The sequence below is a fragment of the Myotis davidii genome, unplaced genomic scaffold (genome assembly GCF_000327345.1).
Source record: "Myotis davidii unplaced genomic scaffold, ASM32734v1 scaffold526, whole genome shotgun sequence".
NCBI lineage: Eukaryota > Metazoa > Chordata > Mammalia > Chiroptera > Vespertilionidae > Myotis > Myotis davidii.
This window is the reverse complement of record NW_006296797.1, coordinates 498,316-509,964: the sequence shown is the minus strand read 5'-3', so window position 1 is coordinate 509,964 and position 11,649 is coordinate 498,316. Positions and strand designations below refer to the sequence as shown.

Sequence of the window (11,649 nt, the reverse complement as noted above, 5' to 3'; positions counted from 1 at the left end):
GAATAAGCGAGAAGGCCGCGGGAGGGGACGGTGACCGGAAAGCCGGGAAATAAGGGTCGCGCGCGGAGAGCTGCCGGAAAGACGGAAGGGCGCGGACGAAAACAGCCCCGCGCGGCCCCGTCCCGCCCTCGGGCTGCGCCGTCTTCCCGGCGAGAGGCTCTGATTGGCCGCCCGCGCCGTGCGCACTGATTGGCCGCGTGGGCGAGGCGGCGGAGAGCCGTGCGCAGCGGCGTGTGTGGGGCCGTGTGCAGACCAGCGTGTGGCGCAGGCAAGGACCCTCCTGAAAATAAACAGCCGCTACCTTGCGAGCCGCTTCCCTCGGCCTGCATCGCATTCCGTCGCGGGGCGGGTCTGCCCAGACACAGAAGATCTAACTGCAGCCATGAGCAGCAATGAGTGCTTCAAGTGTGGACGATCTGGCCACTGGGCCCGGGAATGCCCTACCGGTGGAGGCCGTGGGTGTGGAATGAGAAGCCGTGGCAGAGGTGGTTTTACCTCGGATAGAGGTTTCCAGTTTGTTTCCTCATCTCTTCCAGACATCTGTTACCGCGGGGTACCCTCCCGCCCTTCCTTCCGTCCTGGGAAGCTGGGCCCCCGCGCGTCGTGGCCTCTCTCGGGGCGAAGGCCGCACCCCAGGCCACAGCCTTTACAGCCAACGAGGCCCTGGCTCGTACGCTCTTGGGACCGCGGCTCCGAGCCTTCGAGGGTCTCGGGCTGCGGGACGGAGGGTCGTTTTGGCGGGAACTTCTTCAAAGGAGGCCTTGTGGTGGGAAAAGGCCTCGGTGCGGAGGAAGGGGGATGGGGCTGGGCCCTTAATGCAGGCCACGTGCTGGTGTAATGGGCCGGCGGGCCATGTGCCAGGGGTGCGGGGTGGGCCCAGGAAAGGGTCCTGGAGGAAGTTGTGGCGTGGGGAGGGGGGGGGCCTCTCCGCCGGGAGGCCCGAAAGCCTGGAATCACACACTCCATACTGGATAGCTTCCCGACTCTTGAATTTTTATAGTCAAGCCATAATGTACTTGTCTTACTTTACACTTCGAAAAGGGGCAGTTAGGGCTCGCTTTCACGAATCAACACTATTTAAGTTAGAGGGGCCTTTAAAAAAAACATCTCGTTACCAGAGAGGAACAAATGGCTAAACCTCCAAAATCATAGCATCGTTCATTGGATTAAGGAAACCGATACTGTTGAATCTAACAGTGAGACGTGCTTAATTAGCCAGCCTCCGTCTAAATTTTCCAAACGTGAAAGGCATCGTGGCCCGCATTTGGGTTCTCATGATGTTAATTGTATGACGGGTAAGGATTTTGCTTGTTGCCACATGTTAACCACGTGCCCTTAGACACACGGGCACTTCCTAGGAAGTGACATCTGGTGCGGGGGGGGGGGGGGGGGGGGGTGTCTTTGAAAAAGAAAACATCGCTCATTGTGACTTCAGATAGTGTGTAAAAGTCTGTTTTCATTTTTTGTTTCTTTTAAGGTGAAGGAGGATTAATTACATCATCTTGCCCCCAAATTTCAAGTTTTTTAAAATAGGTTTTTCTTTTTTCCAGTTGTATGACCCAGTTTTAGTGAGAAACATAACCAGTTAATTTCCTCAACGCTATGTCTTTAATCAACTAAATCAACAGCGTTGTTCCTTTTTTGCTTAAGCACCATAAATTGCAAGTTAGGATTTGAAGGTTTTTAAAAAATGTATGGAATGAAGTTCCTACCTCTTTGCCCCCCCGCCCCCCAAAGCAATTATTTTCAAATACTTCTAAAAAATCACTGATTATGGCTTAATCAAACACCTTCGAAGTGCCACATACATCGGGGCATGCTCTTTAGCTTGTTGAACCTGATTCTTGCCTTCAGGGAGCTCTGTGCTGGAATATAAAAGGAATAATGTTTTAGATCCCAAGAGCTGGACAAAGAATTTTTCTTTCTAAATTGCAACTCTTGGCAAAGTATTTTTAAAAAAGCTAACCGTAGGAGCCAAATTGGTGGAAAATCAAGGGTCAGTTTTCACACCAGCATTTGAATACCTGGAACAGGCAGAGTAATACCTTTTTTAAGGTATCATAATGGTTTTGTAATGTGATTTTATGACTATTCTTTTTTTATCTTTTAAAATCTAATAAGAATATGTGGTATGTACATGGGAAGGTACCAAATCAGTGCTTACAAGCAATAGAGCCACAATTCGACTTAAGGCATACCTCATTTTATGGCAAGTCACTATTGCAGCAGATGTTACGATTTTTACAAATTGAAAACAAGACCCGCCCTGGATGGTTTGGCTCAGTGGAGAGAGTGGACTGAAGGGTCCTGGGTCGATTCCAGTCAAGGTCACATGCCTGGGTTGCAGGCTAGATCCCCAGTGGAGGGCGTGCAGGAGGCAGCTGATGGATGATTCTCATCATTGATGTTTCTCCCTTCCTCTATGAAATCAATAAAAAAAATACATATATATATATAAAAGAAAACAAGACCCTCCAGCAAAAAGATTAAAAACACTTTACTGCTGTGATCTGGAACTAAATCTACAATGTATATGAGGTGTTCCTGTAATTGGAAAAATGGATCTGTTGGTCAAACACTTGACCACAAGAGATTTTGCTTTTGCTTTTTCCCCCGGCAGAAGTGAGAGTTTTTTTATTTTTTTAATATTGGCTCCTTTCCTCTTCATGGCCTCCTGACAGTAAGTGGAGAGCCAGGAGACTGATGCCAAGGCATCCTGGCCTGCTATGTGGAGAACGCTCTTTCTATACCATCTTAATAGAACTATTCTGGCAGTGTCAGATGCTGTTGCAGTAAGGAGACTGGAGTAAACACCATTTTCATGTTGTAAGTAAAAAGCTTCTGGAATAAAATGAGAGCTTGTGGCCACCAATTCAAGTTGTAAGTCAATGGAGTCTCTTAATTAGGAGTATGAGGGTATAGTGCAGTGATTACCTGGTGTTCCATAATTGCAAATGAGAGCGTTAGTGAGTGAAATCAGGTTGCCGCGAGCCCTGGCTGGGTACGTAGGTTGGTTAGAGCATCATCCCAATAAGCAAGGTTGTGGGTTTGATACCCGGTCAGAGCACATACAGGTAGCAACCAAAAAATTAACTTCTCTTTCTCTTAGAAATCAATAAATTAAAAAAGAAATCAGGTTGCCAGTCTTTGGGTCCGTGGTGGCACTCTTTAAGTTATACCTTGAAGGTTAAGAAAATCTGTCTTGGCTTAAAATTCAGGAAAGCTGTGTAATGGTTACACTGTGAATAAATTCATTTATGGCTGTGGATTTTTAAATGTAGAGTTTTGAAGTATATTTTAAATGTAGAACTTTAGAACAGATAACTGCATTAAAATTTGTTAACATGTGGTTTACAGTTATTTGCTATATAGCAGTAATATGCTGTATAATATTTTTGAAGTAGGGAGTGAATTGGTATATTCTTCCTGTACTTCATTACCACTTAACCCTAGCAAAGGACTCTGCAGAAGACTTGAAATGCTGACTTGAGAACTTTCTAGTTACAGTATAAGGCTTTGAGTAAGTTTCTTGGTCTCAGATCTCCAGTTTCGTTGTCAGTAAAATGGGAGCAAGAACACATAACTTGCAGGGTTGTGAGCATTATAGATAACATGTTTATTAACCCTTGACTCATAGTAGATATTTAGCTATTAATTAAAACCCTTCGGGGTAACAAGAGCAGACAGCAGTATATGTAAATACTAATCAAGGTTATGCAGTAAATGCAGGAACCAGGATAAGAACATAGAATTGCTCCCAGTTTTGTACTTTGTTCTCCATTATTCTGGTCAGAATGCAGGTAATATACAATGTAACTTCCTTCGAGCTTATCATCTGTAGTATGTTTTTGCTAATAGTCTGAAGTGTTTCAGTAACTTGTTAGAACACTAAACTGATTCATTAGAGCATAAAAATGAGTGGGTACATTCATGGGACTAAAGCTCTGCTGTGATCTAAATGCAATTAGGTCAACAATGTTGGATGAGTCAGGGATAAACCTAAGGTCAAAATAACTAGAGATAGAGCATATGTGAGTATATATAGCTGTGTTAGGAAAATCATATAAAAAAATAAAGCTAGCCAGATCTCACACACACAGACACACACACACACTTTCCTTTTGCTACTTTTCTTTTTTATTTTTTTAAATGTATTTTTGGAGTGAGTTATGGAACTCATTGTTAGTCTTGGGCATGTACTGTTAAGATTTAAGTAGTTTACTGGGTTTGTTCTTAGTACCAAAAATATGGTTCAGTTACTAACATTAATGAAGACAAATAAGTATAACCATTTGTGTTTTGATACCAATACCAGGATTTAAATCTTAAAGCCTAGATGAGTGCAAAACCTGTAAAATAGGTCTCTTAGTTTACAGTACATGGCCCCTCACAGTGAATCTTCAATCTTTTCAAGTAGTATCTTGGCTGCCTTTAGTACTGTTGCCTGATTTCTCTGTGCTCTTACCATCTTTAGGTGTGGTTTGTGTCATGAAAATTTGACACACAAAAATCGAAATGAAAACAGGTAATCTGTTGAAAACATGAAGTCATTTATAATTGTCGTTTTTTTAAGTTGGGCATAACTGATTAAATCACATTAAGCCCAAGTCATTTAAAAAAATATATTTTTATTGATTTCAGAGAGGAAGGGGGTGGGAGACAGAAACGTCAGTGATGAGAGAAAATCGTTGATCGGCTGCCTCCTGCACACCCCCTACTGTGGATCAAGCCCGTGACCCAGGCATATGCCCTTGACCGGAATCAAACGCAGGACCCTTCAGTCCGCAGGCTGAAGCTCCATCCACTGAGCCAAACCAGCTAGGGCTATAATTCTCTTCATTCCATTCTGGAAGTAGACTTGAGATGGGAGAGTTGAGCATATGCAGAGTTAGCCTGCTATATAGATATTAGACTGAGCTCTCTCTACTTTTAAGCAGTCTAACTTAATTGGGTTTAAAATTTAGAATCTATTAAGCACTAGACACCTAGCAACAATTCTCATCACAGATCAGTTTTTTTTTTCCTTATTGAATTTATTGGAGTGACATCATCACAGATCAGTTTTATCATCCTTTTCCAAATAAGGACAGGAGAGGGGGTCAAGTGCCTGAGGTAACACAGCAAACAGATCCTTAAGCTGGGTCAGATGGTTAATCCAGTTACTTATGGTCCCCAAATCTTGCTGTGTAAGGCTACATTGGTATAGATACTGCTATGATTTTTAGCAGCAAAAGGAAGAAAATATATGGTCTCCTAACTGACAACAGTGAAAATAGCTGTATTTTGTCTTATAAGTTAGCAAGTATGTGTGTTTTGTAGCGTTCTGTAAAATATTACTGAGGCTGTGAATTTTTGGAGTAATAGGAAGAGCCTATGTGGCAAGTTAGGGGTCCTGGCTTGGCTGCTAACTTTTTAGTAACATGAAGTGAAAAGTTTCTGTTACATAGGAGATTTTATTAGATAGTCTGAAATATTCTTGAGTTTAGAGTGGTGGTAGTCCATCCTGAATGGGTACCTAATTGAAAAGACATTGTTGCTTTAAACTAGCAATTTTTTAGCTGGTGTACCCTAAGAATTTTTATATTTTTTATTGATTTCAGAGAGGAAGGGGGAGAGAGAGATAGAAACATCAATGATGAGAGAATCATTGATTGGCTATCTCCTGCATGCCCTCTGCTGGGGATTGAGCCCACAACCCGGGCATGTGCCCTTGATCGGAATCTAACCCAGGACCCTTCAGTCCGCAGGCTGAAGCTCTATCCACTGAGCCAAACCAGCTAGTCCCTGAGAATTTTTAAAACATGCAATACCTGTCTCAATTAGTATATTTTTTGGTGTGCTGCAGAATTTTAGTAATTATTTTACATGTGCCATTAGTTGAAAAAGGTTGGAAATTGCTGCTTTAATCTAATGGTACAGTGACTTTTGATAGCAAGAATTTAGGTATTTTATTGTCAGCACTCAATTAGATTGGATTGAGTCTATACAAGAAACACAATTTGTTTCATTTAGCAAATGACTGTTAGGCCTTACACACACACACACACACACCACCACCACTGGCCAAAAGCAGTTAAAATACTGAGTTATATAACTACTAATGGATAATCATGGAGTGTTGCGATGATTCAGTAATGCATTACTTGGTCTCTGCCCTAAAGGAATGTGATAAAAGGCAAATAATGGTAGTGCCATCAGACAGATATTAACAAACTGTCCTGGGTCTTAATAGGAAGGAGAGTTCCAGGCTGGGAGATGTCAGATTTTTTTATAGAGTTGGCATTTAAGTTGGCCCTTGAAGGTTGGAAAAGGTTGTGACAGGTGGAGGGGGCAGAGGCAGGACAGTGCAGCAAAATTCTAGCCAAGAGCAGTCATAGGCCTTGAGAATCACGAAGCCTGAAGTCTCAGTTCTGTCTTACTTTACTGTCTCTAGTTTTCCTAAGGAATAGCAAGAAATTCTTTAAAGATCTCTTGGCTAAATGCAATCTGTATATGATGATTAGGATAGGGGACCTCCCCCAACCCTCACCCCACCAGGATAAGCAGCATGACTCTAAAATGGTCGACAACTGGTGGTCTGCAGACCACCGGTGGTCGTGAGGTCCGAAAGGTTGGCGACTGCTGCCTTAAAACATATTAGGAATAAGTAAGGAAGGTATATTACAAGGAGCTGAATGAAAATGTAGACCAGCTGATTGTCTGTGTTTGAGCCAAAGGGGAGAAGGCAGGTTGCATACACATTACCTGAGCCCCACTGGGATGTGCCCTACTGATGATAGGTCTTTGAAATATTAATGAAATTAATGTTTTCTTTACCTTTAAGATTTAGTGGGTTTATTTAGTTATTTTTAATATATTTTTATTGATTTCAGAGAGGGAGGGAGAGAGAGAAAGAAACATCAATGATGAGAATCATTGCTTGGCTGCCTCCTGCATGCCCCCTACTGGGGATCAAGCCCACAACCCAGGCATGTGCCCTTGATTGGAATCAGACCTGGGGTCCACAGGCTGACACTCGATCCACTGAGCCAAACTGGGTAGGGAGCTAGTGAGCTTTTTCAAAACCTTAATTTATGTGAGAATAAAATTTGTTGATGTGAACACAAAACATCTAAAACAAGTTTCAGTGTATAAAGTTCTGCTTTTGCCACTAAACTGTTCATGTCTGTTTTGCAGAATAGTTTAATTGCAATCTAATTGGAGAAATACTGCTTTTCCTAAAATTGTAGTTCATAGAGAAATCACATTTTGACCAACTTTCAGTTAGGAATTCAGGTAGGAGGAAGTAGAGTGTTTTGTTCATCTGAAAGTTACTTTAGCTAATTGTCTGCTCTCCAAAATACTACTTTTCCTGTCCTTTCTGTTTTCTCTCTTCATTTTGGATCTGGGTCCCATGAATGGAGAAGAAAAAAGAGTTCATGAAAAATCTATATATAGGTTAATCGGTCATTGAGTAGCTTAATTTTAATATTTCTGTGCAGAAAGTAAACCTAAAATTTTAACTATTGACTTTATTCCACTGACAAAAATCTGATGATTCATTATAACATGTTTTACTTGTACTTACTATTATGAAATAAATAGATTATTTTAAAGCAACAGTCTTAAAGTGGGGATTGCTCAAACTATCGTTTCTTTAGTTTTAAGCAGTTTTTTAAAAAATATATTTTTATTATTGATTTCAGAGAGGAAGAGAGAGGGAGAGAGAGATAGAAACATCAACGATGAGAGGGAATTGTTGATCAGCTGCCTCCTGCCTCACCTACACTAGGTATCGAGCCCTCAACGTGGGTGTGTTGTGTGCCTTGACCAGGAATTGAACCGTGACCTCCTGGTTCATAGGTTGACTCTCAACCACGGAGCCATGCCAACTGGGCCATTTCTTTAGTTTTAAAAATGCATGTTGAATATTGAATTGTCATGTTTTCTAAAAGATAGTATCTTGTTTAAATATTAAATTTTAAAATACTTGGGAATTTTCAAATTGCCTGGATTACCTTGTATAAGGTAGTGATTGTTTTTGTGCAAAGAACTCATTGAGAGTAATAGGTAAATGTGCTCAAATTGGTCCGACTGTAAATCGGAGAAGATTGTAAACTGCAGTTCATTTTGCAAACTGCAAAATGAAGAAAATAGGAATGAGGGAGGGATGAAGTACCATAATTAGCTTTTTTTCTGTGATCATTTTTATCTGCCACTCATTTTTTTCATTCTGTTTTTTCAAGTGGAAATTAGCACTCTACATGATTTAGACTAACATCAATAAAGAAAGCAAACATAATCTCAAATTTTGCAAAAATTTTTTAATCTTCACTGTCTGGTTTCTCCTGACTAGAAATTTACATTATGTATCTGCATGATTTTTAAATAATGACAAGTGGCAAGAGTTGGTAGAAAGATTCCTCTGAAAATTTACACTGCATCTGATTGCAGAGTTAGGATAAGTAGACACTGACTTTTTTTTAATATATTTTATTGAGTTTTCACAGAGAGGAAAGGAGAGAGACAGAGAGCCAGAAACATCGATGAGACAGAAACATCCACCAGCTGCCTCCTGCACACTCCCCACTGGGGATGTGCCCGCAACCAAGGCACACGCCCCCGACCGGAATCGAACCCGGGACCTCCCAGTCCGCAGGCCAACGCTCTATCCACTGAGCCAAACCGGTTTTGGCTCTGACATTTTTAAAAAAATGACAGTGGAAGCTTTTGAAACTCAACATTAGCTTAAATTTTTGGTCACTAGATTTTTCTACAACTTGATGAACCATGTATGTACCATGTACTGACTTTTGGTGCTTTGGTGTGTTTGGTTGATTCCACTATCCTGTCCGTTTTAATTGAAACAGTATGTTTTGCTAGATCATGGTGCTTATTATGCTTGGCTTTGAGAGGGTATTTAAAAAACTTGGTGTATTGCGTGACATTGGAATTTAAGGGTAAAAATGTTTAGATGTGGAAGTATGGCACTGTAAAGGTTACATTATTTTTAGCTAGTTCCCTTTTTAAAAGCCACTATACTAGGAATTTGTCCTGCAACATTCCATTTCCATTTCGTTCCAGGAATAGCCTGTTTATTTTTAGTTTGTTATATAAAAAGTATAAAATCCACTTGCTTTGGTAGGAGTTTTGCTTTAAATATAAAATTACAGAAAAATTTGAAAAGAGAAATATAGAAAAAATATAAGTGGTGCAGTTCTTTAGATGGTATCAGCATGTTGGTTTACTTCTTGTTTTTCTTATATTTTTAAAAAATATATTTTTATTGATTTCAGAGAGGAAGAGAGAGAGAGATAGAAACATCAATGATGAGAGAGAATCATTGATCGGCTGCCTCCTACAGGCTCCCATCTTGGGGTCAAGCCTGCAACCTGGGCATGTGCCCTGACTGGGAATCGTACCATGAACTCTTGGTTCATAGGTCGACACTCAACCATTGAGCACACCAACCGGGCTGTTGTTCTAATATTTTTAACATACTGTACCCTCTATATAGAGAAAATTTATATCCTGCCTTTCTATAAATGTATCTGCTCTGAAGACTCAAGCAAGAGCTCAGTATAACTAGGTACTGTTAGGTGCTAAGGTTACAGAGAGAAATTATTTTTCTTCACCTATCTCTCACAGAATCCACACTACAACTCCATTGGTTTGGGTTATTCCAATTTTATTACCAGTAAATGACTTCCAGTTGCCCAAAATAAAGTTTACTGACTTACAACCATGAAGATGTGTCCTTTAAGTTGGATCTGGAATGAGATATTACTAATTGTTTAATGAGTATTCATTGATAAGCTTGCATCACTCTATCAATAACTTTTGTGTATTGATCTATACATGCATAATCTTATTTTTTTTGAGCTTTTGTGTTTTTTTATTGCTTAAAGTATTACAAACAATCTTATTATTTTAACAATAAATTATATGAAAATATATAAGGCTTTACTTTATTCACGTTTAATATATTTCATAATTAGGTGTATAATGCCTAAGCGTATAGTTGTGTGGTTATTTTCCTAAGCAATATATTTGTTGGCTTTTCCCCCAGAATAGTTATCCAAAAACATACTAAAAGGGAATAAAAGCTAAAAATAATTTCAAGTGGTTAAATGTTCTCATTTTTAATATTTTGAAGATCTAACTGCAGCCATGAGCAGCAATGAGTGCTTCAAGTGTGGACGATCTGGCCACTGGGCCCGGGAATGCCCTACCGGTGGAGGCCGTGGGCGTGGAATGAGAAGCCGTGGCAGAGGTGGTTTTACCTCGGATAGAGGTATTTTTGTCGAATAAAAAATTTTGAAGTACTAGAATATTCATTAGTATCAAGACTGGTCTAATTTGTTAAAATTTTTTGTTTTTGTTTCTACCCAAAATAGGTTTCCAGTTTGTTTCCTCATCTCTTCCAGACATCTGTTACCGCTGTGGTGAGTCTGGTCATCTTGCCAAGGACTGTGATCTTCAGGAGGATGGTAAGTATTTAACACTTCTCATATCCTTCTAGAACTTGGAGAGGTGAGCATGCACAAAGCATTGGAAAGATTTCCCACTCTTGAGATTTCCTATTTGTATGGTTTAAAACACAGCAACATTTTATAAAGGTTTTATAGTCTTGGTCTGCTTCTTTTTCTTATTGTTGAAGCCTGCTATAACTGCGGTAGAGGTGGCCACATTGCCAAGGACTGCAAGGAGCCCAAGAGAGAGCGAGAGCAATGCTGCTACAACTGTGGCAAACCAGGCCACCTGGCTCGTGACTGTGACCATGCAGACGAGCAGAAGTGCTATTCGTGTGGAGAGTTTGGACACATTCAGAAAGACTGCACCAAAGTGAAGTGCTATCGGTAAGTCGTTAGAATGTTGCTGCAGGAAATGCTCATTGCAGATACTGTTTTAGAGATGAATTTGCTATAAATGGAATGACCTTGTGGATCAGTTCAGTGTTTAAAAATAAGAATGGTAAAAGCTTTGAGATGTACATACCTGTGAAAATTATTTTGCATAAAGATATAACATCTTGGCCTGTAATTTGATTTTGATGTTGGTTTATCCCTTTTGGTGAAAATTTTAATTTTGTGGCTTTGCTACACAATTGAGTAGCTTTGTTAGCTAATTTCTTCTTGCTTTTAGATCAGGGGTTAATGATAAGACTTAGTGTCATGAAAACAAAAATATGTTGATTCACTTGTCATTGCTTTTTGTTCTGCAATGACTTTATGTATTTCAGAGAGGAAGGGAGAGGGAGAGAGAGAAACATCAATGATGAGAGAGAGTCATTGATCAGCTGCCTCCTGCAAGCCCCAAACTGGGTACTGAGCCCACATCCTGGGCATGTGCCCTGACTGGGAATTGAACCCTGACCTCCTGGTTCATAGGTCAACACTCAGCCACTAAGCCACACCAGCCTGGGGTGCAATGACTATTTCTTTAGTACAGTTTTACATTTTCTGAACACCATTGTGAAATTTTTTATTTATTTTAGGTGTGGTGAAACTGGTCATGTAGCCATCAACTGCAGCAAGACAAGTGAAGTCAACTGTTACCGCTGTGGCGAATCAGGGCACCTTGCACGGGAATGCACGATTGAGGCCACAGCCTAATTATTTTCCTTTGTCGCCCCTCCTTTTTCTGATTGATGGTTGTATTTCTCTGAAT

General features: G+C 40.5%; 1 protein-coding gene across 4 annotated transcripts; it reads left to right on the top strand.

Moving 5' to 3' along the window:
- The first annotated feature begins 217 nt into the window (after positions 1-217).
- CNBP (CCHC-type zinc finger, nucleic acid binding protein) lies at positions 218-11,643 on the top strand. 4 transcript variants are annotated; one of them, XM_006772496.2, is made up of 5 exons: positions 218-368; positions 10,136-10,252; positions 10,377-10,469; positions 10,637-10,838; positions 11,477-11,643. In XM_006772496.2, exons 2-5 carry the CDS (start codon positions 10,150-10,152, stop codon positions 11,592-11,594), a joined length of 516 nt encoding a protein of 171 aa, XP_006772559.1. In that variant the 5' UTR covers positions 218-368; positions 10,136-10,149; the 3' UTR covers positions 11,595-11,643. The 4 variants fall into 4 exon arrangements, with proteins under 4 accessions (XP_006772559.1, XP_006772561.1, XP_006772560.1 ...); XM_006772498.2 differs by having other exon boundaries at positions 219-368; positions 10,136-10,273; XM_006772497.2 differs by having other exon boundaries at positions 220-368; positions 10,640-10,838.
- The last annotated feature ends 6 nt before the right edge of the window (positions 11,644-11,649 follow it).